Here is a 22054-nt window from a genome sequence, read left to right as displayed (position 1 = left end):
ATATATGTGCCAAGTTTGAAGTAAATTGAAACAAAACTGATGTTTTTATAGACATTTGAAATCTCACCCATTAAAAGTAAATGGGTAAAAAAAAAAAACATTTGAAAAATTCATAAAATTTTTTTACTTTGACCTACATTTCCCAAAATGTAATCACATCTATTCTGGGTCACTGGGAATATATAAACCCAACTTGGTATGAATTCAACCAATAGTTTTTGCTGCTAGACTGTTAAACAAATAACTAAACCAAAAACAATACCCTTTGCTTCCCTAATGTGAGGCAGGGTAATATTGGCATTGCTACACTCAATCACAGATGAATGTCCTAGAAATTGAGTTGGTGAAAACATATGCAAGTCAACTTTCATGTTGCTCTAATACACAGGAAGCCTGTTCTTTCTCCCGTACCATTACAAAAACAATACTGTTGGAGATGCCTTAGTCTTTAATTTAGTATCAGGTTTTGATACCCATCCCTATGTGTGTTTCATAGACTATACACTTTTTCTCCCTGCTACACTGCAGACTCACATGTCTTTAAACTTAAACTAGTATGACTTCTTTAATTATGAATACACTACATACATTTATTCTTGATTGTGTAAAAACTATATTGGGGGAACTGGACACCAATGAGAAACTAACTTCATGAAGATAACAGTTTATTTGTCTTTAGCGTATATAAAAACACAAACGTATTTCAACGAAAGTAAAAAATAATAATAAAATCAACGTCACTTAAATTCTCGGTAAAGCACAAATTCCATCAGAGTTTAGTGTAGTCACTTTTGTTTCATGGTGTTAGCTCTCGACGCCATATTTGTCAAATCTTCGGAGGATAATGCCCAGCTCCAGCTCCACCACCCCCATGGCCTCGGTGTGCAGTCTGTATCTGTCCGCCCCAGTGTAGATCAAGTCCGGGTTCCTCAGCTGAGGACCTCCACCCACAAACATTCGGGACAGCTGCTCTTGCCAGGTGCCCACCGGCCTCCATGTCGCACAGCTTATCCGATGTTGTCCGGGGCTGGAGGGGACGTGGCAGTACCCGTATCCGTACAGCTGGCAGCGGCCGAAAGAGTCCTGGTGCCAGACCTGGAGGTGAAGCTTCGGCCACCCCTGGAGCCCCTTGGTGGCGTAGTGGAGGTCAATGGGGTGGCTCCAGTAGGCCATGTCTCCTGTTTGGGGGTTATCCACTTGAGTCTGCCCCTCCTTCAGCCCTGACAGAAGACGCCATGCTCCACCCGCATGAACTCCCCATTTACAAAACAGGCTGTTCTGCGGAAAACCACTGGCCCCCACGATCTGACCTATGATATGCAGCTCCGCCATGTTCGAATAGTGCTCCTGTAAACAAACATGAGAGTCCCCTCCGCCCGAAGTCAACAGCTAACGGCTAACACCACAGCTCACGTCGCCTTGGTAACCTTGCTGGCAGACACTCCGGAATTTATTCCCCGAGCTTCACCTGTCAGGCGAAGGTCTTCTGAGGATAGGCTTACCTCTTCCAGCAGGACCGAGAGAATAAAGCGTTTTAAATTACATTTTTTTCAACATTATGTAGGGTATAGAATATTAGCATTTGTTTGACTAAAGGAGGTCGCGGCGGGCGGAATTAACCCAGGGTTCTATGCCTGACAGGCAAAGCGTAGGGCAGAAATAAGGGTCCGTGTTACGTATCTTCCGGTTAAAAGATATGTTAAACCCATAGTGACTGATGTGTGCGTTTTATGCGCTTTTCATTATTAACCCTTTCATGCATAGTGGTCACTACAGTGGACAGTTCTTCTCCAGCTGTTCTCTTGTATATTCATGGGTTTTGTTGTTTTAGTTCCATATCAGCCAACACAGTGGACGCTTATGTATCATCCCATACACTGACATTCATACCATTACTGTAACTTTGCTGTTCATGATAAACCTGATCTGCAGTAACATGTTTCAGTGTAAATCAATTGGTAATTGTTATTAGACTGTAATTAACAGTTTTCTTAAAAGTTTTTTTGTTGTTGCATATTATCTCCATGAAGTGAGTAAAAACTAATATTAGAGGATATTAAAATGTGAGAAAACATCAGATTAGCTGCATTAAAAATGTTTTTATATCATAGTTTTCACACAGTATAGAAGTTAAAAAAATGCCTTAAGTTTAAATTCTTTAGAAATATTGAATTGAGATGGTAGATATGTTTTTGTTGTTGAATTTTGTTTGTTTTTGTTACATATTATCTCCATGAAGTGAGTAAAAACTAGTATTAGAGGATATTGAAATGTGAGAAAACATCAGATTAGCTGCATTAAAAATGTTTTTATATCATAGTTTTCACACAGTATAGAAGTTAAAAAATGCCTTAAGTTTAAATTCTTTTGAAATATTGAATTGAGATGGTAGATATGTTTTTGTGTTGATTTTTGTTTGTTTTTGTTACATATTATCTCCATGAAGTGAGTAAAACCTAGAATTAGAGTACATTAAAATGTGAGAAAACATCAGATTAGCTGCATAAAAAATGTTTTTATATCATAGTTCTCACACAGTATAGAAGTTAAAAAATGCCTTAAGTTTAAATTCTTTAGATATATTGAATTGAGATGGTAGATATGTTTTTGTTGTTGATTTTTGTTTGTTTTTGTTACATATTATCTCCATGAAGTGAGTAAAAACTAGTATTAGAGGATATTAAAATGTGAGAAAACATCAGATTAGCTGCATTAAAAATGTTTTTATATCATAATTTTCACACAGTATAGAAGTTAAAAAATGCCTTAAGTTTAAATTCTTTAGAAATATTGAATTGAGATGGTAGATATGTTTTTGTTGTTGATTTTTGTTTGTTTTTGTTGCATATTATCTCCATGAAGTGAGTAAAAACTAGTATTAGAGGATATTAAAATGCGAGAAAACATCAGATTAGCTGCATTAAAAATGTTTTTATATCATAGTTTTCACACAATATAGAAGTTAAAAAATGCCTTAAGTTTAAATTCTTTAGAAATATTGAATTGAGATGGTAGATATGTTTTTGTGTTGATTTTTGTTTGTTTTTGTTACATATTATCTCCATGAAGTGAGTAAAAACTAGTATTAGAGGATATTAAAATGCGAGAAAACATCAGATTAGCTGCATTAAAAATGTTTTTATATCATAGTTTTCACACAGTATAGAAGTTAAAAAATGCCTTAAGTTTAAATTCTTTAGAAATATTGAATTGAGATGGTAGATATGTTTTTGTTGTTGATTTTTGTTTTTTTATGGTGTGAATGCTCGATGTTGTACACATTTAAGTTGATGTAAGCAGTGTATTAGGTGAAAAGGATAGGCAAAAAAATAAGCTTTTGCTTCTAGCCTATTCCTTTTTTGATTTTTATGTTTATTACGATTAATGTACTAAGTGTAATGATTGATGTAAAATCAAAATAAATTCATTCATTCTTTCATTCATTCATACATTCATTCACAGTATACCACTTTCTGATGATGGGTTTTAACTGCATGTTTCTTTGCTTCAGAAATTAAATATATGGTGTCCAGCTAAGTGGACTTTTTAGTAACTTCATGAACAATAGGTTCATAAAAAAAATTCAGTTGCATTGTTTTATCATGCCTAAAGGGGAAGAAAATCACTAAAGAAAAAATATTGACTAAGGTTCTCATAATTCATGCATGAAAGGGTTAATTTTTAATAGTTGTGGCTCTGGTCATGTATGTGGTGTGAATTTTAGCAAGATTGTGTATTTTTATTTAATCTTGTCAATTCCATCTCCTACAGGATGTCTAAAATACACTGTGTAAAGGCCAAAGTTACACACATACTGTGGTTTTCACTGGTTTCAAAAATATGCTATTCAAAGAATTTCAAATCAGTCTATAAATAATAAGCACGTTTTTATGCTTAGCGGCATGAGTGTGTTTGGCACTGCACAAAAAATAATAATCCACAAAAAATAAATATTGGTGCTATTCACTGACATATCCCAGGCTAAAATAATAATAATTTTAAAAATCTACTTTGCATTCATTGTATTGAAAATAATTCATATTTTCAGTTTTTTTCCTTCATCTGAAATCATGGTAGAATAATGACAAAACCTAGCATTCAAAGGGTTAAAACATTAAAAAATAAATTTGATATCAATAATGAGGTCAAATGTAGGTGAAAAAAATAGCTCAATGAAAGTATAATATAATATTAATGTACAATACTTTTCATAACGTGTTTAAAAGCACAGTTTTTGTGGTTAGTGGTATGAGTGTGATTGATATTAGAACTGGCCCTAAGGCTGTGGTTCCCAACCTTTTTTTTGCTTGTTACCCCATTTTAACATCACAAATTTCTGGCAACCCCAGACATTCAAAACAGAGACATTTTTTTGTAATAGTTTGCTTTACTATGGTGCAAATAAATGTTAATTTTAGATGATATTTAGGCTATATAATGCACCTTTTTGGTGTCTGCTTCTCAGTTTGGAGATGTCTCAGTGGGGCCAGGCAGGTGAAGAATTCTTTCCATTCTCTGTTCAGTCCAGTTTTCTGACTGCGACTGTGGGGTTGAAGCGTAGTAACGCACATGGTCACATGATCAGGTCAACCAAGATATGCCCTCTCAGATATTATATCCTGCATTTTATTTGAACTCCATTTTTAGGAAAAGTGTGTGATGTTTTAATTATAAAATAAATATTGAATCATTAAAAAGTATTTTTTATTAGTAATTTCTTTTTTTTTTTTTTTTTTCAATTATTAGAAATTTCAGATGACTCCATTGGAATCCCAAGCAACCCCAAGGTTGAAAAACACTGCCCTAAGGGGTAATAAACGTTTGGACAAAAGACAAAGTGAAGTTATCTGGTGTTTTTTCCAGTTAATTGTGCAATGATGACGATTAAGTCAACTTTACTGTTAAGATTAAAATGTGTTTTTTGGAATTATGTTGAAATAAAAGGGCTTTAGTGTTTACTACACAAACGGAAAAACAGTGCCTCTGTCTGTCTGTCAGTAATGATTGGTTTTAATTAGATTTAGTCTATATATAATACCAATTCTGTGCAGACTCTTGAGACTATCTTTCTCCATATAGTCTGATCCAACACTAGAGCGACATTTCAAGGGTCACAGGGACTCTGTGACAAGTGTGGACTTCAGCTACAGCATGAAGCAGATTGGTAATTATCAATGCTTTTTTTTTAAATAAAAATTCAAGTTGGATTGTATCATTTTGTTGATTTATCTTCGGCTGATGGTTTGCTTTAATTACATTTTTCATATATTTAATTTTGCCTCTGTTTTCCTTGTTTCCCTCGTCTTTCAGCCACAGGCTCCATGGACTCCTGTGTGATGATCTGGAACATGAAACCTCAGATGCGAGCATATCGTTTTGATGGCCACAAAGATGCCGTTAATTCAGTTCAGTTTTCTCCCTCTGGTCATCTGGTGGTCTCTGCGTCCAGAGACAAGACTGTGCGACTTTGGGTGCCCAGCATGTAGGTTTTGATGTATTAGACTTATATTTCTTCACTTCTTGTCTTTTTATCTCTTGTTATTTTTGTATTCCACTAGAAAGCTACAACAGATGACAATGATGCTGACTCATAAATACATCAAAACGGGAGTCTTGCACAGAATACAGTTTTTTGAGCCTCTGCCAGCACGGAGGAAGACACACATTTCTGAACACCTACTGACATTTGTCTTGTTTGTCTAAGCTTTGTATTATCTCGCTGTGTTTGTGTACACAGGAAAGCAGAGTCAACGGTTTTCAAGGCTCACACAGCCACTGTGCGCAGCGTTAATTTTTCTGGAGATGGACAGTCTCTGGTCACAGCCTCTGATGATAAGACCATCAAAGTGTGGACTGTTCATAGGCAGAAGTTCCTGTTCACTCTCAACCAGCACATCAACTGGGTCCGCTGTGCCAAGTATGACACTTATACAAGTACACAGCACACGTCACCGTACAGCTCAGTAAAGTGTACAGTTTAGTCCACAAATGTCTTCTTATGAGATTGTTGGTTTTATTCATTCAGTATAAATCTTGTAAATAACTTAATGTGTGGTAGAGTGATATACATTCACATTTTAAATGAATGAACTTCATGCAAAACTAATGTAGAAATAACTGTGATTTCGCTCAGGTTTTCTCCTGATGATCGTTTGATTGTGTCGACCAGTGATGATAAGACTATAAAGCTGTGGGACAAAAACAGCAGAGAATGCATTCACACTTTTTATGAACATGCTGGGTAAGTAGTTTGGACCAGGATAATTTATATATTATTTAATAATTTAAACATTTAGCCTCCACTTTATGTGATAACACTGGATGTGACTTTTTCCCACCATAAGTAACAAAATTTAAGTTAATGGGTAACAGATGCATATTTACACTGCTTTTTTAGAGCAAAAACAACCAAAAAGCCCACATTTTATATTGCTTGGAATAATTGTAAAACATCGTCTAAACACCTCACTTCACACGTCTTTGTGTTTTCTCTCCCAAGGTACGCAAGCCATGTCGACTTCCACCCCAGTGGAACATGCATTGCTGCAGCTAGTACAGACAACTCTGTCAAGGTGTGGGACATCAGATCCCACAAGATGCTACAACACTACCAAAGTAAGGATGACTCGTGTCTATAAAATTATTGTTGCGTTTGTGTGTAGTTTTATGTGAGACATTAAAATTTTGCTAAATAACCAATACAAATCTGTTTTCATATTTGGGAAATTGTCGTATCAGAAATACATGTTTGTCTTGGTACATACAGCACAGATTATGCTTTATTAGGGGAAAAAACCTGTGTACTATCTGCTGTGTTGCCTTTCAGAACTGCAATTACTGCAGTAATGATTTCCATTTACTCCAACAACCCTGCAGAAATGCTGAAGTGAAGTCACACCTTGTGGTTTTAACAAAAATTATAGAAATAACCCCAAGATAAAATTAAACTTTAAAGCTCACAATTTAAGTGGTAATCAAGATTCATGATTTCTTGCATATTCAATAAACTGAATCATTGATGCTTTTTGTTAGTGTGCCACTCTGTCTGATTGTTCTAATCAGCTCTCTAAATGGATTTGAGTCGTGAGATCTAATAATGGATAATCACATCTGTCTGAGGAGATTGGGCATGAAGATAAAAGGTTTTTCATCTCCTCTCTTGTTTCCTCCCCTCTCCTCTGCACTGCGCTTTACTGCACATACTGTAGCCAGTTTCAATAGCAGTAAACCTCCTTGTCTAAAATAGTGGGTAAAAACATGATTTGGTTTTTAATAATAAAACTTGCACTTAAATTATTAGAATGTACGGTTTGAGTTGTCTTTTGTTGGAATCATTTAGATATTATTTATGAACAGGCACTTGAAAACCACAGTGACACCATATCCAGTTGTTTTAGAGCAACTGGGTGTTTCTGGGTGATTTATTTAGCATATTTTATTAGCGCTAACCTTGCTCAGTGTTTAGTTTGGTTGCAACTACTATGCATCTTTTGCAACTAGTATTTTCAGTCTTAATGTTTGCTATTGCATCTTGCAGCCAGCAGAGGGACCATGATGCATGTCGAATGCCTTCTGTCCTCATTTTCTCTCCATTAAGAACTCAGTTCTTACACGGTTGAATAATATCAACTCTGGGAAGTTTTCATTAGTTGCTATAGGATGCCATACTTGACGTAATGATTTATGCTGATATAAACCTCATGTTAAACCATTCCCATGTTACGTGGTAACTGGGGCAGTATAAGGTGCTGCATTAATCAGCTGCATTGGTGTAGCTCAGGTGTCCTTGAACAAATCTGAAGTCTTAACAAGGTTTGGTAGGTACCAGACGTAATCCTCTGATATCCACATGTTAGAGCAAATAAGGAAATTATATATATGGAGGTAAAGGATGTGTGGAGTACGGCACTTGTTAAATAGTAATTGTGAAATCAAGCACTCAAGAATATATGCTCATCTCAGCAGGCAAAAATGTGAACATCTGAAGCTGCATAATACAGTATACCTCACTAAAGAATACAGTAAAGACAAATATTTATGATACTTATGACTTTTTTATATTTATGAGGGGTATGTTCCAGTGTTAATTAAAGTTATCAAATGCATGTTCTTGTCCTTTTTTTATAAAATAAAGTGTATTTTTGTCTGTTTTTTTTTCAGTCCACAGTGGTGTGGTGAACGGTTTATCTTTCCACCCGGCTGGTAATTTCCTCATCACTGCATCCAGCGATTCCACAATGAAGATACTAGACCTTGTAGAGGGAAAGCTACTGTATACACTGCATGGGCATCAGGTAGATGGACACAGAATACATTTTATTCTCTGTACAGTTTGGATATCCCACAGGCCTCTGTCTGTAGTTAACCCAGCGAGGTCATGTCTGCTCTCTGCCCCGCTGTTCCTCTGTGTGGACTGTGGATGGTCGGTGTGTGGACAGTACGTGCAAGTGTGTTTGACATCTTTGTGCGTGTTTGAGTCTCTGAAATATCTGTGTGAGTGAGTGCATATGATGCCTTTTTTTGTATGCGGTGTATTTTAGTACTTGCCTGGCGAGCGGGCGGCCCACTCATGATGACTCATCTCAGGGTTATTGGAAGGAAACAGAGCTATGTTTCTGCCTCCGTTCTCCTGGATCATCTCCGCCTCTTCTTCTCTTTCTGCTTGTCTCTGTCTGTCATCTTCTACAAATGTAACAGTTATTTTACTATGCCCTAATACGTTCTAAGGATGTTTCAGCCATTGTTACCATCTCCCTATTTTGCTGTCCTTTGTTCTGTTAATTTGACTTCCTTAGTTTTTCGAACACACATCCTATCTGCTTGCATGCTGTACCTGCTTGTTTGAACAGCCAATAGCCTGCCTTAGCTAGTGGTGGAAATCACTGGATTACCAGTACCACATGTGGCCCATCTGTTTTTCTGCCCCCTTGTACATGATGCCTTTGTTTCATTACTTTTTTTTTTGTTGATATCACCTGAGTTTCTCTCTGTTTGCCAGCATTCTTCTGTTTAAGTTAAAAAAAAAAAACACATTTCCCTCTCTTCACACCTCAAAATTTGCCATCACCTGCACTTCGTCTCCCTTTGTTGTCCTTCTTCTTGGCTCAGTGGTGCCTCTGCCAATCTGTTAATGCTGGGAGCGCTCAGGGTGTTAATTGTCTCTCTGGTGGCATACCTAGAGATGGGAGAGACCCCATCTGTTCAGTGTGGGTTTGTACGTTTATTTGTGTTTTTGCACGTTTTTGCATGTGTTTGTTCGTTGACGTATGTAGACTTATGCGCTTCTACAATAATTGAAAACCCACGTGGGCTCTGAGGGAATGTAGAGGCGAGTTAAATGAACTAATTTAGCTTAATTTGTCTCTGAGCTCCTCTGTCTGACACCTGCACTCTGTGTCCTCGACAAAGTTGTTTGTTAAAGAATCTTAGGAAAGAAATGAAATGCTAGTGTTTCGTCATAGTTCAGTGCCTTTTGGTTTAAAACAGGATTTAGTGTGAGACATAATATCAGGAGACAGCTTGATTACAGAGGTAAAGAAGTACACATGACAAGGACTAAAAATTGTCGGTATATATTTAAAAATGGATGAAATTGCTCCCTGTTTTAGTATATGCACTATATTTAAATGCTGCTGATTTTTTTTTTGAGTGTGCAAATGGGTAAGTAAAAGCAGTTCATGACATGTAAACTGCTTTTGCATTGCACTGCATTTCACAGCTGTGGAAATTATTCCCATGTGAGTCCACATGGCAGAGATGATGCTAAATGATGATGAAGTGTCTGAAATTTAATGCGAGCTACTAAGTGAACAAGTTTGTGTGTTTTTTTTCTTTCTTTTTTTTTTTATAGAGAGACTGAATGAGTCAGTGAAGGAATGATTTCAAACACATTTCCAGTTGCATATACCCTAAAAAAATGTATTTCTGCTTCTCATCTCTTGTTCCCTCTGTCTTCTCTGGCTGAATTGTCTGTTACTCTACAAAGTAAATGATGCTGAAATATTCTGCTGATAACTGATATGTCTCCTTACGACTTGTGACAAAGCAATTTAAGGAGAGTGTCATACAATGTTTATTTCACAGGTATCATTTCTATGCATAGGGAAAGTTGATGTAAAAGTGTATGCACATTTATCAAAAATAATACTTCAAATTGAAAGTGCAGATTATTCCCTAATACAAGCATTTGCACTGTTTTTGTTATTCAGTACTTCATGTGGAGCACCATGTGGGGCCTGTCTGGTTCATCCAGCCCTTTTCATTTATCAGTACATAAAATGTGCCAGTTAGGTTCATTGCCCTGTCAGACTGTGTTGTGTGTGTGTGTGTGTGCGTGCGCGCATGTGCATGTGTGTGCGTGCACATACATGTGTGTGGCCATGGCAAGTGCCAGCCTGGCAGCAGGCATTAGTCAGAGCAGAGACAGAACATGCTGTCTGTCAGACCGTCGCGTTGCCATAGTGACACTGTCTGCTTCTCTCAGGTGCTTCTGGGAAACCATTCCTCACCCAAACCAGCGTGTCTGGGTGCCAGCCACAGGACACAGCTCTTTTTTTCTTCCCAGCACCCTCCCTGTCCATTTCTTTCCCTCCTTTTGTTTGTTCTCTCCTTCACCCTCTGTTTGAACGCGGTCAGAAGGCTCAGGCAGTAATTGTTGACCCCATTTTGCAATGTTAGGTATAAAAAAAAAACAATAAACCAACAGAGAGACAGGGAAAGCGTGATTTCTGATTTAAGAAACTAGACCCTGTTTTTGGTTACATTCACAGATGCATCACACACTGTTTTTCTTTAGATGGTTTAAACAGCTCTGTTGGCAGAAGATACTGATATCCTTCCAAGAGTCAGAAACCTAATGTTTTGTTTTCAGAACAAGGTAGGTGTAGGTGATCTTATTTCCATCCTCTATTTTCCTTTCTCCTGTTCAGGGCCCAGTGACCTGTGTGGCTTTCTCCAGGGCAGGAGACTACTTTGCCTCTGGAGGCTCCGATGAACAGGTTAGGACTAATAATCAAATTTAGCCTGTTATTGGGATTAGGATTCTTATTCAAAACATTAGGAAAAACAAACTGTATTGCAGCATTTCTATCCTATAGGAGATTGTTGGTGATTTGGCTTCAGAATAATTTCTTTGCAAAAACCTGCAATCCATATTCCTCTTATAGGTAATGGTGTGGAAGAGCAACTTTGACAGTGAAGAGAGTGGTGATGCTGTCCGGCTACGACAAAAAAATACTCTAGGTGCTCAGGTACGACAAGCCAGCTCCACGACTCACCGCCAGTTTACCTCAGAGGCAACTGTGCTTCACAGCCAGGTAAGCTCACACAGGAAATGGGAAACAAAACAACTTTTTATTCATACAGTTTCACATCTTTCACATAAAACATTAATTTTTCACACACACATAACCATCTACATTTTTGAATATGATTAAAGAATAATGTATTTAGTGCTATATGTGGAATTTTTTGATGGATTACAGTAGTTATATCAGAGAATTAATCACACATTGACTTGAAACTTTACACTTAATTTTATTTTTTTTACTCCTAAATGATAAATGTACATAACATAGCCATACGGATGCTTTTTACTATTACATGCTGTAGAGCAGTGGCTGGGTGGCTTCCTTTCTTTGATGTCTGGAAGTGGCCCAGAGCTGCACTTGTATCTCGCATACAGGGCAGCTTGTTGGGAATGAAATTATTCCTGCATGTTCACTTTGATATGGAAAAAAAGTTTTTTCCCTTCTACCTAACCACATGAAATACTCAACTCTAATTAAACGAATGTAGAAATATTCCACAGTACAGATGGCTAAGTTAAAAATTATAATATTTCACTGCATTTGTGTCTTTAGATGTTGAATATGAATGAATGCTACTGAAGTTAATCAGGAATAATGAGCTGGTGTGGTGTCAGACGGTGCCAAATTTTATAAATCACACTACATTAGTGATATTTATCCTAGTGTCACAACAGAACATGTGGCTTTTGTTTCATGAAGTTTGACAACTAGGTGTGAGCAAAATCCTGAGGTCATTAAATATCAGAGCCAGTTATAATATAAGATATTTAAACAGAAATGAAGTCACCATTATGTCATTTTCATGACAGTTAGGTTGGTTGTAACATTTTGCCTGGTTCACGTGTATACATGGAGCAAGACTGAGGTCCTTTTGTATTTTTTATTGGATACAGAGTAGAAATATGGCAAGACTTCCATGGAACATGAGTGACTGATTAGAAATGATCATGAATTTTTTTACCTTAAGCTGTTCAAGATGAAATAAATGTTAATGTGTTTCATAGGGAACACTGAACCAGAACAATACAGTAGAGGTGGGCTATATGGCCACAAAATCAAATGTCAATATTAATTTATTTACTTATAATCTTATTGACAATTTACAATTTTAAGCAATTGTTTTCTGGCTGTGTCTGTGAAAATACTCATTTTATTTCACTAAAACTTTCTGCCACATATGACAGGAGAAACACACTCAATAATAAATTAAAAGAAGCAAGCTGATCACATTTTGAATTTTTGTTGAGCAAGAAAGCGCTCCAGAGGAATAATCTTGATTTTGTGATTAATTTTTTTTCTTTGCAATTTTTTCAGAGAGCAAATCCTGGATGAATTGAATTATTTTGACATGTCAGAAATACAGGACAGTGTAATACTATTTTCTTAATGTTAATTAGACTAATGGTACATAATGGTATATCTCCAGATTTTTTTTCAGTAACAGTTCAACATATCAATTTAGGGAAACTCAAAAATGAGTTTAAAAAACCTGAAGGCAAAAAAAGGGATCAGATGCAAGAGAAAGATTTTTACCCAGGTATCAAGCATTAGAACCAAACAGAAAGTGAGAGAGGAGTGCTGCCATTACTGATGTTTAAATATTGAAAGGCCTTGTCAGGTGTCACATCCACATTGACACACACACACACACACACACACACACACACACACACACACACACACACACACAGAGGGGGCAGGGTGTCATAGTCTGGCTCTGGAACTGAGAGACAGCTTAGGTTTCAACCTTTTGACTGCTACAGTGTTAGTTACATCAACAAGGGCAAAGCCAAGGTCCTCCCTGTCTCTGCTTTCCCTTATTGATTGTTCTTCTTGAAGGTCCACCCACAGTGATGCTGCTTTACATTTATCGACATTTCAGAAACACACAAGACTTATAAATACATGTATCTTACAGATGAAACCAATGTGCTATGTAACTGAGTATCTGTTAACTTTTTTTAGACTTTCTTTGCTGCGCATAATCACATGTTCCCTCACTGTTCAAAACAATTCTCTTGTTGCTGTTAAAGGTGAAACTACACAAAATAAATTCATTAGTTATCAGTAAAATGGATGAACAGACAAACCTGTGACTTATTGGAAAAGCTTAAAGGTGCAGTATATAGGATTTAGAGAGAACTATTTATAAATGGAATATAATATTCAAAGTGATGTTTTCATTTTCATATAATCAACTAAAATAAGAATAGAGGGGTAAAGTCCTGTCCCTTCTGATGCCCCGTGGGAAAATATCTTGGGGGGGGGGGGGGGGACAAATGGATGTCAATGACAAGAGGCAAAGATCAGTATAGGAGATCATTTAGGTAGTCAAGGATTTTGCAGTTTGTCATAAAACTGTTTAAGTATCAGACTGTGGAAGTATGTAAAGACAAAAACTTCACAACTGAAAGAGTCTCACTCAAGATGTCTCTACAGCTTCAACATTAAACTAACTCTAGTAATTTAACTTAAAGTAGAAAAGCACTCGGAGAGCGCAGACCTCTGCCAAGGCAGATCAGTGGGCCTCCGTGCCCCCCACCCCCACCCCACCCACCCCCGATCACCACCAAAATTTAATAACTTGTTCCTTGTGCCAGTATCAACCTTTCCTGAAATTTTCATCCAAATCCATCCATAACTTTTTGAGTTATCTTGCACACAGACAGACAAACAGACAAACCAACACTGACAAAAACATAACCTCCTTGGCGGAGGTAAAAAATACTTTGAGGTAAGGTGAAGGTATCAGCTGTTTTGATGTGGATGACTTGTACCATATGGGATGAGATGTTGTCCACTGAGCTGTTTGACACAAAACGAGATCAGACTGTGACCATGACAAATCTCATATGTGGAGTTAATGCCACAGTTCAAATGCATCAAAAAATAATTTGCCTCTCGTCAGTGACTGCCATTCATAGTATTTCTGAAATTTGGCTACCTTAAGGAAAGGGCAGGAGTTTACTTCTCTTACACTACGTCTATGGTGGCCCAGAAGGGACAAATCAAATACTAACTCCTTAAAGGAGTCATGTTTTGCTAAACCCACTTTTATTTGTCTTTGGTACATTTATTTGTGCATTTGAACCTTAATAGTTCCAAAAGTTTGAATTTGAACCCTCCAGGTGCTGCAAAGCTATCTTTATATTTATTTTGGCAAAAGTCGAGTGGATTCCTACAACCCGTTTCAATTCCTTCGGAATTTGTTACATTTTTAAGTAGTTATTTCATGTCATTTGCGCATATAAGGTCAAGACTTCCGATGAACCTTTCTCCGAGTACGACATAATTGTTTGTCAGCAGCAGCAGTTGTCGTCCATACTGAAAATATGTCCAAACTTTGAGCCTATTACCTAAAATATTCATTTGTTGGTTGTATTAATGAACACAAGTGGCTGAACGGGACAGAGCAGCACGGTCAACAACCTGAAGGGGGTGGGGTTTGAAGTTGGTCATTTGCATTTAAAGGGCCAGCGCTCAAAACAACCTTTCTGGTGTCATTACTCAGAAATAGGGTTGAAGATGGACCTGTGGAGTTGAATTAATGAAGAATTCAGACCCAAGCATAGCATTTACAGTTTATGTAGACCACAGGGAAATGTTTTAAAATGCATAATTCTATTTTTAAAAGAAAAGCAAAACATCCTTCCTTTAAAGGACCCTCATAGGGTTTTGTCCTTTCTTGGAAGAGGAGAGTGAGTTGATGATTTTTCAGGTGGTTGCGGTCTACAGCCTCTACCTGCCACTAAATCTACTAAATGCTAACATACGTGAGTAGTTTGTATTAAAAAGTTTAATAATTGCAGTGTTGTGGTCCAAGTGTGTGATAATAATAATATTACAGTCAGAACAAGTGGTTTAAACAATTTGGAGAATAGCTGTACTAGTGATATCTAGTACTAATGTGGCAAAAAGTAGTTTGGAGCCAAGTGTATGTAAGAGCAATTTATTCCTAACAATTTCTTTACACTAACTTGAACAGTGTAAGCGCAAAGCTTTTAGTACCTTTTTAACAGCTGCTGTCTTAATGCCATCCATGGACTTTTCAGGGCTCTTTTTCGTACACTCTGATCAGATGCCATTTTTATTCTCCTACTGCTGTAAATATATTTTAAAAGACTCTCCACTCGACAGGCATTATTGCAGATGTGTCTTTAAGGGTAATTATAAAATGGGCAGCTGGACCACGTGAAGAAAGATGATTAGTGATGTGAGAGAAGTAATTTTTTCTTTTCTGGTACAGTCTAACCTCAGCAAACCCTTTCAGTTCAAATGAAATTCTTCAAATACAGCTGTCTGAAGCTGGAGCACTAATGGAAAAGCAATACTTCTTGTTCGCTTGTTAAAAAAACGTGACTCAACACTGTTGTTTGTGTCGGCTTTTTCTCTTCCCATCTTTAAAAAAAAAATGCATTGGTATCAAACGGGCTCAGGTGATAGTACATGTATTTATTTATATATTTTACTGTGTTTTATTAACTAAGTAATTCACTAGATGTCTTGTCAGCTGCAACTTCTTAATTTAGAATAGTAAGAGCCACCCAGACAGTTTTGGCAGTGTGTATGTTAATATCTGGCAGAGACACCCCGTCACTTAGCTTACACTGTTGGTTTAGTCAGTGGTCACTGATTGGAAAAAATACCCATATTCAAAGCTTTATCAGGTAAAACAAGTTTTTGACACCTGTTTAACATTTATGTGTCAGTATGAATTTCTTTCATCTCATTTTCCCCCTTGTTTTTAAAATCTAAAATATTGTTATACGTTTGGATGTTGTTTATGTTGCAGTGTTTAATTCGTTTCTGGCAACATGAATAAAAGCAACAGTTGCTTAATGCTTTACTGACTGCTTTTCTGAATGTTTATCTATCAGGATAAAACATGGTAGTATTTCTCTATTATAGAATGGTCCTATATTTATAGCATGGAAAACACCGCATATTCACTGACACTTTTTTCATAGTTACATAAATATGTGTATGAACATTACTCACAGGCCTTTAGTGAATGAGGTAAGAGGTATTTGACGTAGGTGAAGCTGTAGGAAAATGGTGTTTGCTATTTGATTCCATCCATTTTTGGTGTGATGCAGAACGGCAACATGCTGTAAATCAGTTTGAGTTTATTAATATTACATTTAACCTTTTCCTGTATTAATAAATAATTTATCTATGATTGATTTGGTTGTAACAGTTATGGTACCTATTCAATATTCATTTGAATAAATGACACCTAAATAAATGTCACTGGCCAGTACTCAGTTACTCATGTTATTTGTAGTTAGTAGGAGAACACCAGCACTTAGCAGTGTATCAAATAATGTTAATAAACTGGCAGTGCACTACACAGCTTGCATTTGTGGATCTGTGTGCAGCAGAGCTTGTGAAAACTCCACGCGCAAATCCGGCGTGATCCATGCGTGTAAAGTGATCAGAGATATTCTTAGACGTCTGTATAGGAAGCTTTTCAAAATGAAGATGACAAAATCTGAATGTGAATGTTAGTATCCTGTATACATACAATAACATTGTAGAATTGTTATATTTATGTTTGGGAAAGCCAATATTAGGAAGCACATCAGTGCATATATTAACCCTTATTTACCCAGATATCTACTGGGCATTACAATTTCAGATTACGTTCATGTGACTTTGTTTGTTTACTTTGCCATCACCATTTAAATTGTCATCTGTCACTTATAAAAGCTACATTTAAGCTAATTCTTGTAGCTGCACCTGGAAGTGCCAGCTTCCTAGATTTTTCCTTTTCATGTATAATTTAGTCATTCATAATTTATTATTAATACAGGCCCTTTCATCTTTCGTAAAGTGCCCCCAAGTCTCACACACGTGTCGCCTGAGAGGAAGCAGAGGAGAGAAAAATGTCACCAGCGTAAATATGTTCACTTCCCTCTCTCTTGGAAAGCATAGTCAAAGAGACTTCATGATTTTTCTGGGCTACTTTATAATAGCTAGAATGGTTCTAATGCACTATTATAAACTGACTTATTTACAGAGAAGGAGGATATAGTAAATAGGATGTTTTCTGAAAGCAACCATGAAAGGATTGCTGCTGCCGCTTAAACATCCTGAAGTGTGGCTGCAGCCTAATTAAAGTGATGCAAAGATGCAGCTATTCTAAAGCATTCACTTAGAATAATTAATTTCACATAAAAAAATTACTTTTATTATTTTAAAAAAATAGGACCAAGGGTCCTGTAGTCCAACAGCATATTTAAAGACATTAATTGACATTAATTTAAAGACATAAATCTTCAACTGTTGAAGGTATTGATATAATTACTATTGGTAATAGGAAGTCACATATGGGCTTTCATTTGTTGCCATGACCTTTGATCTTGAGTGACCTTGAAAGGTCAAACAAATGTCCACTAATGTCTTTAAATATGCCATTGGACAACAGGACCCTTGGTCCTATTTTTAATTAGCTCGTCAGCCTGTTTAAACCACATAATAGGACCTAAATGTTCAACCCATTGCTTTACAGTGAATATCCAGCATTACACAGCAAGCCTTTGGTAATAATTCATCTCACCAGTAAAAAAAAGACTAATGAGACAGTAATGCTTTGTTTATTCATACAGAGGCAAAAGCCATCTATGGATGCTGGTCAGGTCCACTGGGATTTCCTAAGCAGCCAATTTGAAATGCTCATGTTTTAATGTACGTGAATGTTATGAATTATGACAAATTATGCCAGGAATGTGCGCACCTATTTGCTAAACATAATAAGCCAACTTTAAAGTGTGATCTTGCCATCCAGACACTGAGAATGTGTGTGGCTCAGTAAGCTGTCTCTCAGCTAAACACAGCTGAGCAAATCTTTATTTGCTGCTGTTACAGTGTGTAACAATAAATGCATCTGTGTGTGTGTGTGTGTGTGTGTGTGTGTGTGTGTGTGTGTGTGTGCATGAGTGAGTGAGTGCCAACCACTGCTGACAGGCAGATCAGCTCTCTCTGATCACATCCGCCCTAATCCCTCCACCATCCCCAACCCCCCCTTCCCTGTCTCTAGCTTCACATCTGGGTCTTTCTACCACTCACGTGTGCCGACAGACGAGCAGCACACTCACAGCAGGCTTCTCTTCACAGCTCAACACACATGCACATACAGACACACACCCACCACTGCACTGCTCGGCTCGGCTTTAGGATGTGAAGGGTGGGGAGGGGGATCGGAGACTGCAGTAGATGTATGACCTCCATCTATTTACTGGCCAGTACTATTTTATTCATTTCTAGGGGCTAATATACCACCTTAACTAAACAGTATTAACTAGACAAAAGTTTACTGGATTTTCCTTAATTAAATACACTATACCTGAATTTCTTCACTGAGAATAAATGCACCTAAGACCCCAGAGGTGTGAATTATAGTTACAGTTTATGAAGTATGGGTATGAATCTATACAATGCAGGTATGAATGGCAGGTGGTATTGTACTGACAGCTGGAGAATGTATTTGACAGCAGGGGACAGAGCAAGCAATAGGGAGAGAGATGGGGATGTGACAAGGGAGAAGACAAGATAGCAGTGGAGTTAAGAGAGCCTAATGGTCTACTGGAGCGAGAGAGGTTCAGTAAGAAACAGTAAGAGGGCGAGAGAGAGAGAGAGAGTAAAAGGTAGGAAAGTGGGAAAACAGGGTGAGCAAGACAACGTGAGCACACTGGAGACCAGAGCGATAGAAAAGGAGAGCGCAGACAAGAGATTAATGAAAAGAGAATGTTTCAGTGCCATTAACAGACCCCTGTTCATCCTAGTTACTGTAAATATACTAAATATAAAGACAGGAATTGAAAGAAATGGACATCAGGAGAAGAAAATGGAGCAAAAGAGAGAGGCAGATGGATGAACAGCTAGGAGAGAATAGAAGAGAGGAATGGGAGTTAAAAGAAGAGAACAGCTTAGACAAAAAAAAGTCAAGGAAGAAAGAGTGCGAGGGGTCAGCGATAAGTGGAAAATTGGAGTGAAGAGACAGGGATAAGAGAGGCATTAGTAAAAGGGTTTAATGAGTAACACCCCCCCCACCCCCATCGATTCTGTAAGCTATAGCTCTGTCCAGAGGCGTAAGTCAGAGCCGATTCACATCACAGACTTCATTCATCAAAAAGCATCACGAGCAGTTTGTCATAATGTGTTTGCTCCAGTGTAATTACAATTAATTAGGAGATATGTCAGCACTGGTTCAGAAGAATTTTATACATCTATTGTGATAATTTGACACTCACATTTTCCACATGCTCTTATTTGATCAAAGAGAGAAGGGAAAAGACAGAATGTGAAAACAGAACAAGGATTTTTCAGTAAGACTTACTCCTATCCAGCTGTGCCAGGAGCAGTGTGGAAGAGCTGGTGCATCTGGCAAAAGTGAAAACACCTTCATGAACAGTCATTTTAATAATCACATTAAAGAACGTGTGGCATAATACACAATCAATCCACATGTTGCTTTTATTCATCTACAACAACTTGTAACATCTCTTACCCTCACTTTGTAATATATAGCAACAGCGTTATACACAAAGAACTGTAGTCAGATCTAATTAAATTCTGTTTGGCCTTAATTTCCTTCATTCCCATTCTTGCTTATAAAGAAACAGGTGGAGGTAATGGCTTCTATGATGGTTACTATTCCATTCAGTGAGCCACTGACTCATAAAACAGGCGCTTATAGAAGGATGTATTTTACTTTCATATGTCACTTATGCAGTGCGTCAGGTACATGTAATCAGTATGTATATTTTTATTGCTCCTTTAATGTCATTGCTAACATTAAGGCCTTGTCAAGTTTGTACTTTTCATTGCTGCCAGACTTGAAATAATCAAGTGCAGGCAAAATCACCTTTATTCTGCGGGAGTAACTGAGGACAGGCATTAGCTGAACTCACTGTGTTCCAGACCTCCATCGATTTGGCCATTTTTACATAAACATTATTACATCAAGACTGAAAACGATGGCAGTACCAGCCACTGAAGCCGACAGAAGGAATCTGAGGTTCTGTCTCTGCATGTTTCACCCCTCTTTATTTTCTTACTCATTTCTCAGACAAAAATCAGGTGGGGGGGCCTACATTGTCTGTGTGATTATGTAGCATGATGAATGGTTTTGTATGCAGTTTACAGAGTGTATTGATAGCCAGCTGTGTCAGACGAAAAGTTTAATTTGGGCCTCAGGAAATTTTCCACTGTTGGTTTTTCCACTTCAGGTGATTCATTAGGGGGGTGGTACTTCTCTGTGTACACTTGTGCATGTCAGGGTTTTCCCTCGCTTCACGTAATTCAGTGGCGGTAAAAGACATGTTAAGTTTGTTTTAACAGGAGGACCGAATGATATGTTTCAGCATCACTGTGTACATGTCACTTTCCAGTGGCTGCTATATATGTAATAGATATGGTACATTAGGCAGCAATCTACTATTTAATTGGAATCATGTCGAAATGTTTTCCATCTCTAAAGTGAAGCGTTATAATGGCATAATATAGTCTGTTTAGGCTACATATTGATTAAGTCATTAAGTCAACAGAAAAAAAACTGTTATAGATTTTTCATTACTTCTATACATGGTGTAGGATGGCAAATGTGTTTTTTAAACACAAAACCCTGCATATGTATGACTGAGTCATACTTATATCAAAAGATAATCCAGTCTCCAGTCCATCTGAGGTTCAGACTTTTCTGTCTCATTTCTTTCGTACAGACATTAAAACAGGAGTAAATGTAAAGGACACTCTGAGAGTATATATATATAGTACCTTTACCTGTTGCTCAAAAGCCCCATCTTGCAATATTAAAAGAAAAATCTTTATTTGTCAGTACATATTGTACATGCAGCACACACCAAAAAGAAGCCTCTGCTTTTAACCCATCACAAATTAGGAGGAGTGACGAAAAAAAATCCATGATTTGCACCAGTTAAACCACCTTGGCAGAGATCATTCAAATGGCATTTATTTATTTATTTGATATGGACATAACTGTAACATTGGAACTAAAATGTACAATATGAGTAAGTACCAGAAGTGCTACATTAAGGCTACGTTCAGACTGCAGGCAAATGTGGCCCAATTCCGATTTTTTTTTTTGCTTATATGTGACCTGTATCCGATCTGTTAAAGAACAGCACAAATCCGATTTTTTCAAATCTGACCCGGGCCATTTTCATTTGTGGTCCTAAATCCGATATGTATCTGATATTTTGAAATGCGACTTTAGTCTGAATGGCCAGGTCGCATTTATCCGACCTTTACTTCATTGAAATGTGACATATGTAACAATTCTGCGTCCCAGGAGGAGGAGGAGCAGCGGGAAAAACATTTACTTCCATAAACACAGTGTGTGCCTGCGTGGTCACGTATTATGTCAGGACCTCTTTTGCACATACGGGTCACTTCAGGGTCGCATTTAGCTCATACTCAAAACTGATAGAGGTCGCACTTAATGTGTAATATGAACGAGCACACAAAAAAATCGGATTTCACCCCATAATCTGAATTGTGCATTAAGACCTGCTGTCTGAATGTAGCCTAAATTCTTGTAGCAAAACACTGTTTACACCTGTCCATAGAAGGCTGTCATAAAATAAAATAAAATAAAATAAAAAGCAAATACAAATGTAATACAGGTAATGAAAACAGTACAATTTATTGGATAATGTCATGTGAGAATAGCATTGTTTCTGTTTTAGCCACAATTTAACACATCTATTAACCCATTAAGCACC

At 37.3% G+C, this 22054-nt stretch overlaps 2 protein-coding genes across 2 annotated transcripts in view; one reads left to right on the top strand and one right to left on the bottom strand.

Annotated features, from left to right (window-relative positions):
• Window positions 1–22054, top strand: part of poc1a (POC1 centriolar protein A) — a 41410-nt gene that overhangs the window by 3309 nt on the left and 16047 nt on the right. The window contains exons 2-9 of the mRNA XM_030135209.1: window positions 5080–5164; window positions 5311–5482; window positions 5738–5917; window positions 6134–6241; window positions 6500–6615; window positions 8161–8294; window positions 10929–10997; window positions 11166–11315. Of these exons, the coding sequence (XP_029991069.1) occupies window positions 5080–5164; window positions 5311–5482; window positions 5738–5917; window positions 6134–6241; window positions 6500–6615; window positions 8161–8294; window positions 10929–10997; window positions 11166–11315 (1014 nt within the window). The remainder of the gene's footprint in view (window positions 1–5079; window positions 5165–5310; window positions 5483–5737; window positions 5918–6133; window positions 6242–6499; window positions 6616–8160; window positions 8295–10928; window positions 10998–11165; window positions 11316–22054) is intronic.
• b9d2 (B9 domain containing 2) lies at window positions 637–1554 on the bottom strand. Its single transcript, XM_030135210.1, has one exon. It carries the CDS (start codon window positions 1330–1332, stop codon window positions 805–807), a length of 528 nt encoding a protein of 175 aa, XP_029991070.1. The 5' UTR covers window positions 1333–1554; the 3' UTR covers window positions 637–804.

This window comes from Sphaeramia orbicularis, chromosome 5 (assembly GCF_902148855.1).
Source record: "Sphaeramia orbicularis chromosome 5, fSphaOr1.1, whole genome shotgun sequence".
NCBI lineage: Eukaryota > Metazoa > Chordata > Actinopteri > Kurtiformes > Apogonidae > Sphaeramia > Sphaeramia orbicularis.
The sequence above is the reverse complement of the archived record's forward strand: the minus strand, read 5'-3'. Positions and strand labels throughout refer to the sequence as shown.

Excerpts from the sequence above, each read along its gene's own strand:
- b9d2 (XM_030135210.1), bottom strand. The coding sequence starts at position 1,332 with ATGGCGGAGCTGCATATCATAGGTCAGATCGTGGGGGCCAGTGGTTTT.